The sequence below is a fragment of the Gymnoscopelus braueri genome, assembly GCF_963280865.1.
Source record: "Gymnoscopelus braueri genome assembly, chromosome: 24".
In the NCBI taxonomy this organism is placed as follows: domain Eukaryota; kingdom Metazoa; phylum Chordata; class Actinopteri; order Myctophiformes; family Myctophidae; genus Gymnoscopelus; species Gymnoscopelus braueri.
The window spans coordinates 11637391-11659019 of NC_137626.1; the positions used below are offsets into that span (position 1 = coordinate 11637391).

Consider the following 21629-nt stretch of genomic DNA (forward strand, 5'->3'; position numbering starts at 1 on the left):
AGGGGAACATTAGCCGAAAATAGCAGATCTACAAGCTCACCGCGAGGCGTTGTGTGTGCTTGTAGATCGGCTATTTTCGTCAAAGAGGTTTGGTGTAGAGGGAAACAAAGAGCAGACTAAGTACAGGGCCAATGGCCAAGCTTACAAAGCATTGAAGGTTTAAAGCGGTTAAATGTCTGAAAAAACACATTTAACATGAATCTCTCAGCTATAGGGGAGTCCTTGGCCTGGAAACACGTTGAAGACCCCTGTTTTACACCGCCGAAAATAGCCGATCTTCTACAGTTAGATCGACTATTTCCGCTGAACGTTCCCCCCCCCCCTCCCTCCCCCCTCCCTGGAAACACAGGGACGGCTAGGGTTCATGTGGTTAAAGTGGATATTATGCAACCGGATCCGTCCTGTGTTACAGTATAGTATAGATGGGAAGCAACGACGTATGTTAACCCATTAAGACCCGGGAACGCATCTGTGCCATTTTAAGATTTCTTTGGGGCTATTCAAAGATAGCAGATCTACAAGTGAGCTTGCTAGATCTGCTATTTTCCTCTTTAAAATCGTGAAAATGTGTGTGAATCTTTCAATATATATACATGTTTAAGAAAAATATGTATTCAAAGTTTTGCACAAATTTTCAAGATTTTTCTAAAAAAATAGCAGATCTACAAGCTCATAGCACGGCACTCTCAAGCTCATAGCGCGGCACCGAGTGCCGCGCTATGAGCTTGTACATCTGCAATTTCTTTTTAATAGCCAAAGAAATCTAAAAAATGACACAGATGCGTTCCCGGTCTTAATGGGTTAAAATAAGAGTCACTGGTCAGCACTCTAGAGATATGGGTATTTTGTAAGAACGGATACATGAATGCAAAAATGACCTCTCCATGCCCCCCGGACGCGGCCCCTGACCACCAATATATCTGAAATAATTGTACATTTGATGCTAGCAGTACCTTGTTATAAAACGCTTTTAGGGGCCAGCTCCCAAGAGCGTCATTTCATCTGCCTTTTGTTTTCGACGTGCTCAGCATGTCACTGTTCAGTGGTCGAAGAAGTACTCACATTTTTGTACCCAAGTAAAAGTACCAATACCACAATGCATAATGTAGAAATACTCTGCTACAAGTAAACGTCCGGTATTCAAAATGTACTTGAGTAAAAGTACAAAAGTATTCGCATTAAAACATGCTCAAGTACTGAATGTAAAAGTACTCGTTTTGCAGAATGTCCCATTTCACAAGTTTCCAAATGTGTGAAAATGCTTTGAAAATAGCAGATCTACAAGCTCACAACGCTTCGCAAAGCGACGCGTTGTGAGCTTGTAGATCTGCTATTTTGAAGTGGTTAATGCATGTTTTGTAATAATAATCAAAATCTGCAAAGTAACTAGTAACTAAAGTTTTCAAATAATTGTAGTGGAGTAAAAGTACAATATTTGCCCCTGAGATGTAGTGGAGTAGAAATATTGAAAATACTCCAGTAAAGTAAAAACAATACTCAACATTGTACTCAAGTACAGTACTTGAATAAATGTAATTAATTACTTTCCACCGCTGTCTACAGCTAGTCTTAGTTTCATGCCTTGGCTTGAGAACCTATATCCTTCATTTTATACAAGCTCACAGATCTACAAGCTTAAAAAAAACACGTGGCGGCCGTGGGCTTGTATATCGCCTATTATCAGTGTGCGACACAGAAAACACAAGTAAGTACAAAGGGGCTTTTTTTAGATGTCTTGACGAGGCAAACTTGCCCAACCCCCAATATCGTTACAACCATAGATGCAATTGCTAGCCTAATACCTGTCACCAATGACCCCAAGTTTAGTAACGGAGGTGCCAAATTTTGGACATAAACAAACAAAGGACACATGCTAAATTGTCTCTCGGATTACACAAACTGAAATGGACGAGTTTTGCTCCTAGATGATGAGATAATTGAAAAAAACGGATGGTAGCACTTTCAGCCATTAAGACCTAGAGAAGCATCTGCGTCATTTTTTGATTTGAGCTAAAAAGCGTTATTTTACACTTTGGCTATTCAAAAATAGCAGATCTACAAGCTCATAGCGCGGCACCGAGTGCCGCGCTATGAGCTTGTAGATCTGCTATTTTTGAGAAATCGTAAAAAGGTGTGCAAATCTTTGAATATATACTTTTTTTCAAGCAAACATTTGTGACTCAAATCTTTGCTTCTGGGGGTCCCTGGAACAACATATTTTGTGATGGGGGTCCTTGGCCAAATATATGTACATTTTGGGGTCCTTGACATGAAAAAGTTTTTCAAAAAAAAAAACAGACATTCTAAAAACAGACATTTTGTAGAATCGGCCTCGGGTCTTAAAGGGTTAAGCCTAGATCTGGTTGGCCCAGATTCTTTGAGACACTCATGCTGCTGACACTCATATTGAGAAACTCCCCACTGATGTCAGGACAGCAGAGTCACTGCCGATCTTTCGCCGCAGGCTGAAAGCCCACCTCTTCAGGAAACACTACCCTGACCCTTCCTCTCAGCCTTGCCTACTTGTTGTCAATTATGTGTACGAGCTCTTGTTTTATTGGATCTTGTTTTATTCGATACACTTATTTGTCTTAGCTCTTGCTCATTTGATTTTCCTATTTGTCTCGTCTGTTTAAGAAAGTAGCTAGCTGATATATTGCCCTTTTATCTTAGCGCTAGGTATACTCTTAGTTGCTTGTTTTAGAAGAGAATGCACTTAGAACTTCTTGGTGATCAGTAGTTTTCCTGCCTACCCATGTTGAATGCACTTATTGTGAGTGGCTTTGGATAAAAAAGTGTCTGCTTTAAATGACCGTAATGTAATGTAATGTAATACTGGTATTAGGGGGTGTGGCCAAATCCTCAATTGTCTTGGAGGTGCAAACACAGGTATCAGCATTACTTTTGTGTGACGGATCGTAAAAGCTGCTACGTTATGTATTTTAGTGCAGGGACCTGCAACGGCTATGTTATGGGGGGGGGGGGGGGGCTCTCTTGCGCAGCTGGCTTTATGCCTACACTTCTTAGGCATTATTTAATACTTTGAAAGCCATTTTAAAGTAGCGTAAACAGCCGATCTACAACCTCGCAACGTGTAGATGTAGATCGGCTATTTTCAATATTTGTTTTAATATTATTTTAAGTATTACAAATGCCATAGGGCCGGGGATGTCCGAATATTTCAAGCTCCCGTGCCACGAAAAGGAGCCAAATCCCCTTCACTTATTCGCATAGTACTAGGGCATTATTTCACTGTAGGCGTTATACATGATTTTTGTCTCCGCCAGGCCGAAAGGCATGGCGAGAGAGTATGTTTTGCACCGTGTGTCCTGTCCGAGTGCGAGCAGCTAATCTCTGGCCCTATTGGCCCGGTCGCTGCGAAACTGTGCACATACCAGGAGGCCGATTTGTGCAAAACCTACAGAATCCTACAGATTTAATCCAAACGTCATGCAAATCGGTACACAGTATCTCTATAGTCATGTGATCAACACAGATCTGTCCGATTTCCCATATTCCATCCTCATTGGCTATAAGGTTGGCTTCCAAAGTTTGCAGGATTGGTCCGTTTTGAACCAAGTGCCTCAAATTATGCACGCAGCTTCCGATTTCCATGAAATTTCACACGCACATTCCCACTAGGCCGAGGAAGAAATGCCACCCATTTCACATTGGCCTGTTATAGCGCCACCAGCAGGTCTAATTTAGCAAAACACATTTCTGGACCCAAATGCCTCAAATCATGAATGCAGTGTGCGATTGCCGTGAAAGGCCTAAGAATAAATGGCACCCTTTTCACATTGGCCTATTACACTGTAGCACCACCAGGAGGCCACAATAACGTACCTGACCTGGCGGAGACCTGCGCTCCGAGGTGAGCTTTTTTCTAGCTTGGTATTTTTTCCGTTTCGTCATAAAAGATGTATACCCTTATGACGGCTGTATACCAGTAGTTGCCAACCTTTTCAGAGCTCACTTGAACATCTCGAAAAGCGTTCGCGGAAACACCAGTGGTGTAAAGTAACTATAAGTACAGTACATGTACTCAAGTACTGTACCTATAAGTACAATTCTGAGGTACTTATACTTTACTGGAGTATTTCCAATGTTCTGTATACTTTTACTTCTACTCCACCACATCTTAGGGACAATTATAACATGTACGACTGCAGCCCACTTTTTTTTTTTTCAGAAATCCAGCTGTTGTCAGGAATTTATCTGGGGAGGACCGCACAGACGAAGGGGAAACGGGGGGTGCAGCACGTTAACCTTTTGACCCCGGAGGTCTCTCTGGGAGCGCTGCTTCCTCCCTGGTCCTTGTTACGCTGCAGATAGCAAAAGATTTAACCCATTGAGACCGGGCAACGCATCCGTGGAACCACGTTAACCATTATTTTATACTTTGGGCTATTCAAAAAAAATAGCAGATCTACGAGCTCATAGCCCGGCACCGAGTGCCGCGCTATGAGCTTGTAGATCTGCTATTTTTTTTTAAATCTTTTTTTGTGTGCAAATCTTTGAATGTATATATATATATAATGTATTTTTAAAGCAATTTTCTTTTTAACTCATTTTCAGATGGGGGTGTCCGCGGCCAAATACATATAATTTTGGAGCTCCTTGACATATATTATTATAGCAACATACGTTTTTCTTTTTTCTCCAGAAAACTGTTAGGATTTAGAAGGCATTTTGTAGCATCCCCCCCAGAAGCAAAGATTTGAGTAAAAAATGTCCGCTTTAAAAATATATATATTACATTCAAAGATTTGCACAAATTTTCAAGATTAAAAAAATAAAATAAAGCAGATCTACGAGCTCATAGCGCGGCTATGAGCGCTATGAGCTATGAGCGCTATGCCGTGCTATGAGCTTGTAGATCTGCAATTTTTAATGGTGAAAGTGGTTATAACATCTAAAATAACAGACTTTCCCGTCTTAATGGGTTAAAGCCAAACGCAAGAATAGTACGCAACAGCATGACACCATGCCCTGTTTAATGTCTGCATGTGAAATAGATGGAAAGAAAGGATTCATTTCATAAATGCAATGACACGGTCACGTTTAAAAGCAAAAAAAATGTATTAGAAATAAATAGTTGCATTCATTACTTTATGCATGCAGTAATACATTACATAAATGACTTCATGCAATAAAGTCATTTATTGCAGTTCATCGTTCAGCCAAGAAATCGTGTTTTTCTTTTTTCCTTTGTTGATTTCAATATGTATCAATCATGTTATGAGAGTGTCGAGATTGGATAATGATGATATAAGATATAGCATGAGGATAAAACAGCATATAGGTTATAGCGTGACTGGCCGACCATATGTAATCAGTGACTATTGTGTTGACTGTTTACAGTGCTTGAACTAGGTTTCCTGTGTGTCCTATGTAGTCTCTGTTGTTGTACCACCAACTGGCGAGAGAGAGAGAGAGAGAGAGAGAGAGAGAGAGAGAGAGAGAGAGAGAGAGAGAGAGAGAGAGAGAGAGAGAGAGAGAGAGAGAGAGAGAGAGAGAGAGAGAGAGAGAGAGAGAGAGAGAGAGAGAGAGAGAGAGAGAGAGAGAGAGAGAGATTCTCTGAGAGTCATGTATAGAGTTTAGGTGATGCATTCTCAAGCAGCTGAAGCTTTATATCTTATGACCGTAACATGTATAAGGATGTTTTACTCCTCAAATAATTGTTGTGGAGTAAAAGTACAAGTATTGGAACTTGGAAATACTCAAGTAGAGTACAAATACCTAAAAATTGTAGATCTGCTATTTTCAAAAAAAAAATTATTTACTTTTGGTACTTTAAGTACATTTTGATACCAATAATTTTGTACTTTTACTTAAGTACATTTTTAATCCAGAATTTTACTTGTAACAGAGTTCTACAGTACATTGCAGTATTCAGTAAAAAACATTTGAGTACCTTTTTCCACCACTGCAAATCTTTTTCAAGACTTTTTGAAAATAGCAGATCTACAAGCTCACAACTTATCGATCGGCTGTTTTCAAATAGCCGATCGTATATAGGTTTTAAAAAAAGTGGTTAAACTGACACAGTGGCTTCTTTTTGGGCCGCGGTCCTGTTAAGTGCCCGTATATTTTCTCCTGCCAAAGCGTGGTTTGAAGTTGCTTAGCCTGCATAACATCTACAGAGGAAGGAAGCTGTACGGCCAGCAGAGGAAGTGAAAAAAGGCTTCTATCTGTAATCCAAACATTAAAAAAGCAGAGTTACTGCCATCAAAACGTTCAAAACATGCGGGTTGGGAGCCATGAGTTGGATTCTCACATTCATTTATGTCACTTGTCTCTACAAGGGCTTTTTTTAAAGGTCAGGGACACTTTTGGTAGAGGTTTAGGTTGTGTAGTTATAGTTACCTTGCCATGATGTAACTCCAATATAAATAAATAGATAAATCAAAACTATTTGCTCCATTTATTAATAATAATGATAATAATAATAATAACTAATTTAACAATAAAGCAAAAAAGAAAAGCAAAAGCATAAAACAATATTAAAGCAAAATGAATCAGGCAAAACAGTGAGGACATGAATAACAACACAGAGATTTAAACATCAACTAAAAGCAAGAGAAATGGATCTTGAGCTGTGCTTTAACCCTTTAAGACCGGGGGACGCATCTGTGTAACCACTTTATCCATATTTTATACTTTTGGCTATTCAAAAATAGCAGATATACAAGCTCATAGCGCGGCACCGAGTGCCGCGCTATGAGCTTGTAGATCTGCTATTTATTTTTTTATCGTGTTTTTTTTTGCAAATCTTTGAATATATATCTATAAAGCAATTGTTTTTTACTCAAATCTTTGCTTCTGGGGGTCCCTGGAAAAAAACATTTTTAGATGGGGGTCCGCAGCCAAATACATATCGTTGTGGGGCTCCTTGACACTGACATTAATATTATAGCAACATAAGTGTTTCAGAAAACTGTTTTAAACTGATTTAGAAGACATTTGTAGAATCCCCAGAAGCAATAACATTTTAGCTAGAAATGCTCGCTTTAAATATATATATATTCAAAGATTTGCACAACATTTTTCACGATTTTTCAAAAATAGCAGATCTACAAGCTCATAGCGCGGCACTCGGTGCCGCGCTATGAGCTTGTATATCTGCTATTTTTGAATAGCCCAACGAAATCAAAAAATGACACACAGATGCGTTCTCAGGTCTTAAAGAGTTAAAGCTATCCACAGAGGCTGCCTGTCTTTAGGTGTAATGGGAGTTTATTCCAAGCCGTCGGCCCGTAGAAGCAGAATGCTGCTTCACCGAGTTTTTTATACTTCGAGCAGGTCAGCACTAGAAGACCTGAGGGGACGGTTTGGAACATATCTAGGCAGGTAGTCATAGAGGTGGGAAGGTGTCAGACCATTTAGAGCTTTATAAACAAGTAAAATACATTTAAAATCAAATCTAAAAACAAGAAATCGATCATTCGAAAAAATAATGCTCCCCATTGACTTGAAACAGCTCTCAAAGTCACATTAGCCCATGCATAAAAGAACAATCTTTTGAAAATAGCAGATCTACAAGCTCACAATGCGCCGCGATGCGACACGTTGTGAGCTTGTAGATCGGCTATTTTCAAATGGCCGAAATGTATATAGGGCTGAAGTGGTCAATGTATGTTTTAAAATAATAATCAAAATCTACAAAGTAACTAGTAACTAAAGTTTTCAAATAACCGCAGTGGAGTAAAAGTACAATATTTGCCTCTGAGATGTAGTGGAGTAGAAGTAAAAGTACTGAAAATTGGAAATACTCCAGTCAAGTAAAAATAATACCTCAAAATTGTACTTAAGTACAGTACTTGAGTAAATGTACTTAGTTACTTTACACCACTGGGCGTGTGAATGGTCTCAATATGGATGTGATCGACAAACAGTGTGGAGTCTGAAGGAAATTCCAAGTGGAAAAAGAGACTTCCTCATGTGTGACTGACGCCTGATTTATACGTTGTTGCTCGCCGCTTGCGTTCCCCTGGCTGAGAATAGCAGATCTAAAGCTCACAACGTGTTGCGATGAGTCATGCTTAAAAAAAAAAGAAAAGATAAATGTGAAAATGGTACATTTTTGCACGATGAATACTTTTACTTAAGACCTGAAGCCGTTTCTACAAATGTCTTCTAAATCTCAACAGTTTTCTGAAAAACGTATGGTTCTATATCAGTGGTTTCTCAAACTTTTTCATGTCAAGGACCCCCAAAATGATGTATTTGGCCGTGGACCACCATCTCAAAATATTTGGTCCAGGGACCCCCAGAAGCAAATATTTGAGTTGAGAAAGAATATATATATTCAAAGATTTGCACACATTTTCAAGATTTTTCTAAAATAGCAGATCTACAAGCTCATAGCGCTGCACTCGTGCCGCGCTATGAGCTTGTATATCTGCTATTTTTTAATAGCCAAAGTGTAGAATAATGTTTTTTTTTAGCTAAAATCTAAAAATGACACAGATGCGTCCCAGGTCTTAATGGGTTAAGTATATTGTTGCTGCCGGGCAGAAGCCTCTTATCTCCACACTCTTAACCTTTTGTATTTTCTTTCGTAAATTAATGCCCTACTGCAGGGCTATTCAACTGGTGGCCCGCGGGCCAAATCCGGCCCGCCAGTGAAGTTGGACTGGCCCTCAGAAGAATTGCAAAGTAGTCAGAGACGACATAAAACACCATAAAAGGGGGCTTAATAAGGTTCTATCAACCTCATAGACACATGAAAAACTAAAAAAGTGCAAAACTATGGCACCACCTCTTTAATCATATTCCATCATATTCAAGGGCTTTTGGAGAGAAATGAGACTCCAGTCACATCAGTTTAGAGCACCATTAGCTCACCATTTAGAGCAGTTTAGAGTGGAGGTGTGTGTGTCTGTCTGTGTGTGTGTGTGTGTGTGTGTGTGTGTGTGTGTGTGTGTGTGTGTGTGTGTGTGTGTGTCTGTGACCAGCTGATGCTCGTTGACGCTCATTAATGCATCGAATGTTTCTGCAACGTCAAATAGGTCTACATCTATTGTACTAAATGACAGTTGTGAAAATGCGGAAACGCGTTGTCAAGTGTACATGAGATTAATAGCTCGGGGGGGGGTCCGGCCCCTGGCCCCTTGGGTTTCCGACAATGTGGCCCCCTGAACAATTCAGTTGAACAGCCCTGCCCTACTTGATCATACTGCGGTGTCACACAAAAGTATCAAAAGTAGCTTGGGAAATGCGGCGCGATGCGACACATTTGGAGCTTGTGGATCTGCTACTTTTGATACTTTTGAATTTGAATCCTGGAGCGTAACAGTTTTAGACATAATGAGGTTTACACCCGACAGAGACAATAATGTTGATGCCAACACTTTTGTATAATTGTGATTAATATAGTGCTTTGCAGTATATAGTGATTATACAGTATATCTCTGCTGTCCGGCAGAAACCAGCTATAACTCCAAAAAGTGGAGTTAGGAGGTTTTTGTTCATCATTGATAAGAACAGCTGAATGGACCTCCAAGCTCACAGTGAGGTTGGCGGTCAAAAGGGGGTGGAGCCTGGAGTCTGCTAAACCAGCTAACTCCGGTGGAGTTAGCTGGTTTAGCTGAAGGTTTGAGGATCCAATGGAGTTAGCTGGTTTTGTCAGAAGCGCTTTTTAATGCTTTTCATTGGTTAAATTGTTTTTTTTTTACCAACACACAGACGTAAAGGGTGTTCAATGGCCCCGATTTATGGGGAAAAAAATGCAAAAGCGTAAAATAAAACAGCAGAACTACAAGCTCACAATGCGTCGCTTGTCGACACCTTGTGAGCTTGTAGATCTGCTATTTTCACATTTGAAAACTTGTGAAATGTGACCTTCTGCATAATGAGTACTTTTACTTTTGGTACTTTAAGTACATTTTGATGCCAAATACTTTTGTACTTTTACTCAAGTACCTTTTTTATTCCTTACTTTGATTGATTGATTTGATTGAAATTTTTATTAGGCAAAAGAATGTAAAACAACACAGTTACATTTATAATGCTTTTGTCTAAAAGGCCCGGCCAAAAAAGTCCTTGCGGACTTGTTTCCGTTGGGGTCCTTGAGTTAATTTCATAGACATATATAGTAGCAACCAAACAGTTCAAAAATCAACATGAAAATACAGATAATACAGAAAAAATACCACTATGTACAAAAAAAGCATGTAAAAAATATATGTACAAAAAAGGGGGGGGGGGGGGAAGCATGGAAAAATAAAAATTATATACAAAAAAAGCATGAGGAAATACAAAAAATGTACAAAAAGAGGAGGGGGGGGTCGTCTGTCTACAGGGAAACTGGTACTAGCTCCTCTTTCGGCCTCCAGAAAGATGGGTTTTTAGGGCTGTTTTGAATGAGGCCAGCGAACTGCATTTTTTGAGGGATGGGGTTAGACTATTCCATTCCTTGGTGGCTGTGCTATAGAAAGAGAATTTGCCCATGTTTGTTTTATGGGTGGGTGGTACCAGATTGTTGTTTACGCTCCCTCTAGTTTCGTGGCTGTGGGTGTCACTAACTTTTTCGAGGTATTTATACAGATATGCGGGTATAGGGGGCATATCGGGCAAATCTGCATTTACAATTTTGAAGACCAGACCCATTTTTAGTTGTTTAACCCTGTCTTCCACCCTGAGCCAGCCTAGGCTGGCAAAGTGAGTGGGAGAGAGGTGGGTCATGGGCCCCAGTCCGAGAAGTAGTCGGATCAGTTTGTTTTGGGAGGTTTGAAGCTTAGTCTGCAGTGACACTGAGGTGTTGGAGTACCAAGAGGAGCTAGCATAGTCAAAAAGGGGCTGAATCAGGGCCCCTGAGAGGGTCCTGAGGGCCTGAGGGTTGACAAAAGAGGAAACTCTGCCCATAAATCTGGTTCTCTGGTTTACTCCTTTGACCACCTTTGTTGCCATGCTTTCACCTGACAGGTATTTGTCAAGAATACATCCCAAATAGGTAATCTCTTCTTTGCTAGTGATGATTGTGTCATCGACTTTGACCTTGAAGTCATTTACCTTCATTTTACTGAGGGAATGTTTGGTCCCAAATAGGATGGATACAGTTTTCCCAAGGTGTAGAGACAGTTTGTTATCGGTAAGCCAGGTACGGATTTTTGAGAGTTCAGAGAGCTTCCTCAACTTGCAACTTGTCCTCACCCGAGATCAGGAGTGCCGAGTCATCAGCGAACAGGAACAGTTTGCAGTTACAGGCAGCATTCATGTCGTTAATGTATAGAAGGAACAGTAACGGCCCTAGAATGCTGCCTTGAGGAACCCCGCAGCTCACCGGGAGGGATGAGGACATGGTTCCGTTGATGTCAACCACTTGTTCTCTACCCTCCAAGTAAGATCTCATCAAATTTAGTTATGTGCAATCAAAACCAATCGCCCTCAGCTTATCAAGTAGAATTGCGTGGTTTACAGTGTCAAACGCCTTTTGGAGGTACTTGATACTTTTACTTAAGTAAAAAATGTGAGTACTTTTTCCACCACTGCCTGTAAGGGTCCATTTTGTACACTCTCACCTTACAAACCTCTAAGGGTCAATTTGGTTCCATTTGTACACTCTCAGAGTTACAGACCTGTAAGGGTCCATTTGGTTCCATTTGTACTCTCAGAGTTACAGACCTGTAAGGGTCCATTTGGTTCCATTTGAACACTCTCAGAGTTACAGACCTGTAAGGGTCCATTTGGTTCCATTTGAACACTCTCAGAGTTACAGACCTGTAAGGGCCCATTTGGTTCCATTTGAACACTCTCAGAGTTACAGACCTGTAAGGGTCCATTTGGTTCCATTTGAACACTCTCAGAGTTACAGACCTGTAAGGGCCCATTTGGTTCCATTTGAACACTCTCAGAGTTACAGACCTGTAAGGGCCCATTTGGTTCCATTTGTACACTCTCAGAGTTACAGACCTTGTAAGGGTCCATTTGGACCCCCTGGGAGGTCCCCGGACCTTACTTTGAGAACCATGCAGTGGACTAACAGTATACTGGGATATATATATATATATATATATATATATAGAGCCTTTGGCGATTACTGGAATATATCGTGTCAAGTTCAAGGGTACAGGGAACATGGACAAACATGTTATGGCACAACAGCTAATAAGCCTGTAATGTTTATTATAACAGTGTAACAGAACACCGCATCATCGGCATAGTGTTTGTAATGTTTACAATAACAACCACCATACTGTGCTTTTAGCTTTAGACATGAAAGGCTGACAATATGGCTTTGACATTTAACCCATTAAGACCGGGAACGCATCTGTGTGTCATTCTTAAGATTTATTTTGGGCTGTTCAAAAAATAGCAGATATACAAGCTTGTAGATCTGCAATATTTTTTGAAAAATCGTGAAAATGTTATGTATATATTTGAAATCTTTGAATATATATCTATACATTTTAACTCAAATCATTGCTTCTATGGGGGTCCCTGAAACTAAATATCCGCGGACAAATACATTTCATTGTGGGGGTCCTTGACATGAAAAATGTTTGAGAACCTCTGATATTATAGCAACATAAGTTTAAAAAAATAAATAAAACTGTTGTAGAATCCCCCAGAAGCAAGGATGTGAGTTAAAAATGTTCACTTAGAAAAATATATCAAAGACTTGCACACATTTTCACGATTAAAAAATATGTATCTAGCAGATATACAAGCTCGTAGCGTGGCACTGAGTGCCGAATAGCCCCATAAAATCTTAAAAGGACACACAGAAGATGCGTTAGATATTTTAGCAGATATACAAGCAGATATACAAGCTCAAGCAGCGCTATGAGCTTGTATATCTGCTATTTTTTGAATAGCCCAAAGTATAAAACAATGGTTGTATAGGCTTTAGCTAAAAATCTAATGTGTTCCGGTCTTAATGGGTTAAACAAAGTCTTGTTTGTTTCTGCCGCTCAGGAAATATCCTACGGCAGTCCGTTTGTTCTACATCAGTGGTTCTCAACCAGTGGTCCGGGGACCACCAGTGGGTACCAGGGGGTCCCAAGCAAAATTTGTTAATAGCCTCACAATCCTTTTTAACCACTTAGCTTTGGCTATTCAAAAATAGCAGACATACAAGCTCATAGCGCGGCACCGAGTGCCGCGCTATGAGCTTGTAGATCTGCTAGTTTTGAAAAACCTTGAAAAAGTGTGCATATCTTTGAATATTTATATTTTTTAAAGCGAAAAATTAACTGATATCTTTGCATCTGGGGGTCCCTGGCACAAAACATTTTCAAATGGGGGTCCGCGGCCAAATGTATATCAATTTAGGGGTCCTTGGCATGAAAAAGGTTGAAAACCCCCTTTCTACATGATGGGTTGGACATGCTGCCAGTAAGTCCAGTGTGTCATACCTAGAGTGTAGCATTTGATGGAGGTAATCGATTTAATTGATTATAACAAAAAAGTAATAATCGGTAATCAATTTTAATATAAATAATCGACTTTGAAATAGTGAAAATAGGCCCCGGACGGTTGGTGTAATCGTCTTCGGCACCTATAGGCTGGTAATCCGGTCTGACGGCGTGTCGCGCGTTCGACTCCCGATCCCGACGACCTTTGCTGCGTGTCAACAAAGAAAGCGCTCTTCGATTTTTCTATGAATTGAAAAAGTATTCGATACCGAGTAATCGGTACGGAAATAATCGATGGTTGCAGCGCCTAATACCTGTACTCTTACAGTATTATGCTGTAGAGCACGTGGTTCTCAACCTTTTCCTGCCGCGACCCCCCTCCCCCCCAAAAAAATCCTATTTAAACTGGGGACCCCCCACCCAGGTTGAGAATCACTGCTGTAGAGAAGCGATTCTCCATCTTTTTAATTTCAAGGACCCCCAGTTACTAATGTCTTCTAAATCCTGACAGTATTCTGAAAAACGTATGTTTCTAAATCAGTGGTGCTCAAACCTTTTCATGTCAAGGACCCCCATGTATTTGGCCGTCGACCCCCATCTCAAAATATTTTGTTCCAGGGACCCCCCAGTAGGGCATTCACAACTAATGATTTTTACTAGTCGACTCATTTGACCAAGTACTAGTCGACTTTTTTCTTTTTTTTTTTTAGGGCGGGGGCATTGTTTTAATGCCATCCTATGATTCTACTACTATATTACTATTATTATTATCCTCCTGCCCTTATTTTTATGGCGTTTTAAGGGAAGCGCTTCTGGCACAGCAGCACATTACCACAGCAGCGTCTCCAAGGATCCCCATTGCCCAATAATAGGCTTTTATTGGGCATACTTTTGACCCCCTTTTGATAAAAAAAATAAAGTCAGGAGGATTATAATAATAGTAAGATGGGCCATTACTATGGCATTAAAACAAATTACAAAAAAACTAAACAAATTTTCTTCTTTTTTTTTTCAACTATTCGACTAGTACCAACAGAGTCGACTAGTGGTTATACTAGTCGACTAGTCGACTAGTTGGTGAAAGCCCTACAAGATTTGACTTAAAAATGTTCGCTTTAAAAGAATATAAATATATAAATTTGCACCCATTTTCTCGATTACAAAAAATAGCAGATCTACAAGCTCATAGCCGCGTGCCGCGCTATGAGCTTGTATATCTGCTATTGTTGAATAGCCAAATTGTAAAATAATGGTTTTTAGCTCAAATCAAGGCCATGGAACCACCTGATTAAAATAACCACTTGTGTATACATTCTCTAGCTGTATTTACTTGTACACATGATAATGGTGACGATTAAATATCAATCATTTAGCTCAGTATAGTTTTCAACCCTTTTCATATCAAGGTCCATTATTCATTCGGCATTTGAGCCACGGAACCAGTGGTGGAAAAAGTACTACATTTTTTTACTTAAGTAAAAGTACCAATACTGCAATGTAGAAATACTCTGTTACAAGCAAAAGTCCAGAATTAAAAATGAACTTGAGTAAAAGTACAAAAGCATTGGCATCAAAATGTACTTAAAGTACCAAAAGTAAAAGTACTAAAATATTTTCAAATAGCCTAGGTATAAAATAGGGCTAAAGTGGTTAATGTGTGTTTCATAATATCATAATTTATATCTGAATAGTAACTAGTAACTAAAGTTTTCAAATAATTGTATTGGAGTAAAAGTACAGTACTTAAGTAAATGTACTTAGTTACTTTCCACCACTGCACGGAACCACCATTTGATGAGATGCCTCTCAGACCCAAAACTCTGAATATTTTGTTATCGTCGGATACGATTTTGTCCACAATTCCATGCTGTGTTGATGTTGGTACCGATAGGAGAGATAACAGGCAAACGTCCCTGGAACAAAATGTTTTCAGATGCGGGGGTCCACGGCCAAATACATATAATTTTGGGGGTCCTTGAAAAGGTTTTGTTCCAGGGACCCCCAGAAGCAAAGATTTGAGTTAAAAATGATGTTTCCAAAAATATACGTATTCAAAGATTTGCAAAAATGTTCACGATAAAGAAACAAATAGCAGATCTACAAGCTCATAGCGCGGCACTCAGTGCCACGCTATGAGCTTGTAGATCTGCTATTTTTTTGAATAGCCCAAAGTATAAAACAATGGTTGTGTTAGGCTATAGCTAAAAATCTAAAATGACACAGAAGTGATCCCGGATTGAATGGGTTGAACTCTGTGTGAGGTATTTGTTGTCCTCACCGTACACACATACTGCATAATTACACGTTTTCCCTCTGCAGTGTTGAAACACTCAGAGCTCAGAAGTGGAATACATCATCCAGATCTGTGTGTACATATTTCTGTAAATATTTGTATTAGCAGATGCATACCTCCTGTTTAATGCGGTTACTCACACTCTTACACCGGGACCATGTGCATACTATTTACAAGAGATCCACTTTAAAAAAAAAAGAAATATCTCTTTTCTTAAAATGTTTCTTCTTTTTTATCAACTTTTTTTTTTTTTTTCTCCCACGATTTTGTAACCCTAATTTTTTACACCCAGTGCCAATTGTCGATGTAATCCTGGGCGCTACCTTCCCTCTGCCAACCTAGGGAGGCCAGGGCCGAGCTCATGCCTCCTTCAATGCATGAGAGCCAACTGACCTTCTTGTCACCTGACAGGGGAGAGTTTCCCTGGTTGGACGTAGCGCGTGGAAGGAACATGTTATTCCAACCAGTTCCTTTCCCCTCCATCAGGCGCCCCGGCTGGCCAGGGGGAGGCAGTATAGTGACCAGGATTACTGCATGTTTTTTGTGAGGGTACCTACCCTAGGAGACACGGGGAGAACATGCAAACTCCACACAGAAAGGCCCTTTCGCCAACCCCACCTAGGGTATGGGCACTGATGACCCCGGAGGAGAGAACACGCCCCCAGCGCCCCCAGCGTTTTGTATCAACTTTAAAGGGCAAGACCACTTTGGTATAGAGGTAGTTACCTTGCCATGATGTAACTCCAAAGGTGGACAAGAAATATAAAATAATTGCTCCAGTCGTTAGAAATTGATAATTCAAAATATGCTCCTCATTGACTTACAACACATTGTACGCTGAAACAGCTCTCAAAGTCACTCTTTTAGCCCATAAACGAAGCCAAACTAAGTTGATTCAGACAGCATAGAACATCACCAAACCCAGCACTGCTTGTTTTTTATATAAAAATAGTAAAATCAACAGGAAGTTAACATTTATATATATAAAAAAAAAACAGTACTGGGTTTTGTGATGTTCTATATTGTCTGAATCAATATTGTTTGTGTTAGTTTATATGCTAAAAGAGTGACTTTGAGAGCTGTTTTACCGTACAATGTAAGTCAATGAGGAGCATATTTTGAATTATCAATTTCTAATCAATGGAGCAATTATTTATATTTCTTGCCCACCTTTGGAGTTACATCATGGCAAGATAACTACACAACCCAAACCTCTACCCTAAGTGGTCTTGCCCTTCAACCATGGCTGGCGTCCCTGTTTTGGCAGGGGCGCAGATCTGCAAGCTCACAGTGCGTCGCATTGCGACGCATCGAGAGTTTGTAGATCGGCTATTTTCAAATGGCCGAAATGTATATAGGGCTGAAGTGGTAAACGTATGCTTTGTATTAATAATCCAAATCTACGAAGTAACTAGTAACAAAAAATTTCAAATAAATGTAGTGGAGTAAAAGTACAATATTTGGATCCGAGATGTAGTGGAGTAGAAGTAAAAGTATTGGAAATCGGAAATACTCCAGTAAAGTAAAAAATACCTCAAAATCTTCCATACATTTTCCAAAGTCCATACTTGAGTAAAAGTACTTTGTTACTTTACACTACTGCCCGTCACACTCCCAGTCAAGTCGTACTCGGGCCAATAAAACGACAACACAGTGGCAAAGAATAAACGTTGACAAATTCACTGTTAACTTATTTTTAGCGTATATACACCAAGGACGCCTAATAGCCTAGCATGTTTCCCCCCTCGTACTGTACTGTACTGTACTGTACTGTACTGTACTGTACTGTACTGTACTGTACTGTACTGTACTGTACTGTACTGTGTTGTGCTGTGCTGTGCTGTACTGTACTGTACTGTACTGTACTGTGCTGTACTGTACTGTACTGTACTGTACTGTACTGTACTGTACTGTACTGTACTGTACTGTACTGTGTTGTGCTGTGCTGTGCTGTGCTGTGCTGTGCTGTACTGTACTGTACTGTACTGTACTGTACTGTACTGTACTGTACTGTGCTGTGCTGTGCTGTACTGTACTGTACTGTACTGTACTGTACTGTGCTGTGCTGTACTGTACTGTACTGTACTGTACTGTACTGTACTGTGCTGTGCTGTGCTGTGCTGTACTGTACTGTACTGTACTGTACTGTACTGTACTGTGCTGTGCTGTACCGCGACAGATAGCGGTATGAAAATAGCGCAATGATGCTCTCCCTCCAGGTGTTGATATATACACCGTCAGCCAGCCTTCCCGTTGACTCCAGTTTCCTGACAGAGCCAGAGAATGTCTTTCAGTGGGAAACTAAAAGCTATTTCTGGTCCTTTATTTCCTCAGGGTGTCCCTTATGGAGAGCAGAGCGACCATGGGGCCTGCTGGCTGCTGTGTGGCCTGTGTCGTCCTGCCGCTGCTGCTGCTGCTGGGCTCTGTCACCGAGGTGAGGAATTCACACCATTTATTTAGAGAGCAGTGGTTCTCGAACCTTTTTCATGCCAAGGACCCCCCCCCCCCCGAAATGATATGTAATTTGGCCACGGACCCCCATCTCAAATATGTTGTTCCAGGGACCCCGCCTGAAATATATATATATTCAAAGATTTCCACAAATTTTCACGATTTTTCAAAAGATAGCAGATCTACAAGCTCATAGCGCGGCTGCTCTATGAGCTTGTAGATCTGCTATTTTTGAATAGCCAAAGTATGAAACGTTAAAATTATTTTTACACATTTTGCTGGGGACCCCCTGGAACCCCCCCCCCCCCTCCAAGAACCCCTGGGGGTCCCCCCACTTTGAGAACCAATGATTTAGAGAGCAAGGGTTCCCAAACTTTTCAGGACCCCCCCCAAAATAATCATATTATTTGAACTGGGGACCCCCCACCCTGACAAGCACTTGGAATTGTAGGAATTGCATTTAGTTTGACTCGGTTCTTCAGATAAATATTGTGAAAATAGCCGAACCACAAGCTCACAGCCTTGTGAGCTTGTAGATCGGCTAATTTCACAATGTTTGCCTCTTTCTCGCATAATATTTAAGAATTGGTATTGAAAGGTCCTTAAATTGTCACTTTAGAAATGTGCAGATATATACACTGTATGTTGGTTTGTTTACTGTTGAATGAGAAAACAATGTTACACATTAAGCTATAATCATCTGGGACGTCTCCCAAAATAATTTGGGGACCCCCCTAGAAGCGTCCTTATTTTCTGTGTGTGCGTGTGCGTGCGTGTGTGTGTGTGTGTGTGTGTGTGTGTGTGTGTGTGTGTGTGTGTGTGTGTGTGTGTGTGTGCATGCCCCAGGTGCTTGCAGTAGAAACTGTGGAAGTTGACCAGCCGGACCAGAATTCCCAGAATCAACAGTTTGCCACTCGCAACAAGATCCTCACGGCCCAGTATGAGTGTTACCAGAGGATCCTCAAAGACTCCCATCACCCAAAGTCAGGTGAGGCTTTACCTGGAATGGATCAAAAATGTACAACCGAATAAAACGTTTCTACTATAAATATGACGAGACCAACCTGTCCCAGCTGTGACACATTTTCAGCTTATCTCATTATTCAGGCCGGGAACGTATCTGTGTGTCATTTTTGGGCGGTGAAACCGCCCCTATAAGTGAGATTTGGAAAAATGTACATTTCCCTGCGCTGTGATCTGGGCCCAGGAAATTAGTAGAATTATCCTGCGCTTTTATTGGCCAATCACAGTCTATTCAGGACTGTGATTGGCCAGTGTCACATGACACATGTGCATAGCCCTATATAAGAAACCATAACGTGAAAAAAACCAAATTTTGGTTTTTTTCACGTTATGGTTTCGTCCATCATAAAGAGTGTTTCAATAAATGTATTTATCTTTTGTACATGATTGGTTGACTCCATTCAGTATTGTGATTAGCTAGCAAGACACCGCCCACTTCACACAGGGTGTGATTTTTAGATTTCTTTGGCTATTCAAAAATAGCAGATCTGCTATTTTTGAAAAATTGTGAAAATGTGTGCAAATCTTTGAATATATGAATTTTTAAAGCGAACATTTGTAACTCAAATCTTTGCTTCTGGGGGGATTCTACAAATGTCTTCTAAATCCTAACAGTTTTTGAAAAAAAATTATGTTGCTATAAACAGTGGTTCTCAAACATTTTCATGTTAAGGACCACCCAAAATGATACGTATTTGGCCGCGGACCCCCATCTCAAAATATGTTGTTCCAGGGACCCCCAAGAAGTTGTAACAGTGCTAAAAAGGTTGACTTTACAAAATATATATTCAAAGATTTGCACACATTTTCATGATTTTTCAAAAAATAGCAGATCTACAAGCTCATTGAGCATGTAGATCTGCTATTTTTGAGGCTAGGCCTGTCACAATTATTACATAATCGCAATTCGTTTTTGCATAATCATCATAATCGTCATCATATCTATGTTGAAAAATGATCATATACTATATTTTAAGGATTTTTCTTTTTCAAAAATAGCTGATCTGCAAAATGTTCAAAAATAGCAGATCTGCAAGCAGGTAGAGTAGATCGGCCAAGTGTCTTCTAATGTAAACCCTAACTGTTTTGTGAAAACCCTATATGTCACTATAATATCAGTGGCTCTCAAACTTTTTCATGTCAAGAATATATATTTGGTCGCGGACCCCCATCTCAAAATATATTTTTTCCAGGGACCCCCCCCCCCCCCCACCCAGAAGCAAAGATTTGAGTTACAAATGTTCGTTTTAAAAACATATATATATATTCAAAGATTTGCACGAATTTTCAAAAATAGCAGATCTACAAGCTCATAGCGCGGCACCGAGTGCCGCGCTATGAGCTTGTAGATCTGCTATTCTTGAATAGCCCAAAGTATAAAATAATGGTTATAGCTAAAAGATCTAAAATGACACATGTTATGCGTTCCTGAATGCTGAATGGGTAAAAAAAAAAAAAAAAAAACTCTGGTATGTCTGTCACTTTATTTGTCATGTGTGTGTCATTGTGTTGTCGTCCCAGAGGCCGTGTGCAACAGGACGTGGGATGGATGGCTGTGCTGGGACGAGACGGAAGCAGGCTTCACCACCGAGCAGCACTGCCCAGATTACTACCATGATATGGACCCCAAAGGTCCAGTTTTATCTATGTCCTTAAAATAAATCACCCTTTAATAATAACAAACTACAGTAGCCTCTCTGCCCGCTACCGCGCTGTTCTGTTGAAACGTCAATGTCACTTTTGGGTCATGACCAGTGTTGAGGAAGTTACTTTGAAAATGTAATGTTACTTATTACTTTCAATTAAAAGTAATATGTTTCATTATTTGTATGTGCTAGGTAATGCATTATATTGCTTTTGTGTTGCTTTTACTGTCACAAAACGCCTTCAAATGAAGTGCAAAAGGACAAGAGATATTAAATGTAAGAGGAGAGGACAGGCTAAAAAGAAAGGAATGCCACAATAATGTTAATGAACTATTTCCGCAGACTTAAATACCCTGTTAACAGGAAGTAGGCCTATAAACAGGAAGTAGGCATATAAGTAGTATTATGTATTGACATTTTGTCAGACCACAGAATAATATGTTATAAACCAACCCAGCCAAATTAGAATGATTTAAACAAATTGTTGAGTATATCAAGATTTGTTTCAAAGTCATGAAAAATAAGACTGGTCTTCTGCCATCAATCAATTCTGATGAAATCACTGAAACTCACCTGAGCGTGTGAACAGGTGAGGTGTTTAGCGCCTCCCAGAAAACTGCTCTCAGCAGGAAATGCCCAAACAAGGCATTTCCCGTTTACAGTCCCTTTAAGTTAATTTTTTTACCTCTAGAATTACCACAGTTATCCAAGTAACTGAGGAGCGATCAAAGGCACCATAACTGATTTAATGAGCCTTTCGCAGTTTCACTGTACAAGCCGTTTGTATTTCTAAGTAGTAGACCTACTTGGTCCCATTGTCTCGATAGATAATGTCACATGACTCCTGAGAACACT

General features: G+C 40.1%; 1 protein-coding gene across 1 annotated transcript in view; it reads left to right on the forward strand.

The window, feature by feature from the left end:
* The window catches only part of LOC308080810 (calcitonin gene-related peptide type 1 receptor-like), a 44444-nt gene that overhangs the window by 11700 nt on the left and 11115 nt on the right, over positions 1 to 21629 (forward strand). The window contains exons 2-4 of the mRNA XM_080422827.1: positions 17989 to 18088; positions 18952 to 19093; positions 20650 to 20760. Coding sequence (XP_080278953.1) covers positions 17999 to 18088; positions 18952 to 19093; positions 20650 to 20760 — 343 coding nt within the window. The 5' untranslated portion in view covers positions 17989 to 17998. The remainder of the gene's footprint in view (positions 1 to 17988; positions 18089 to 18951; positions 19094 to 20649; positions 20761 to 21629) is intronic.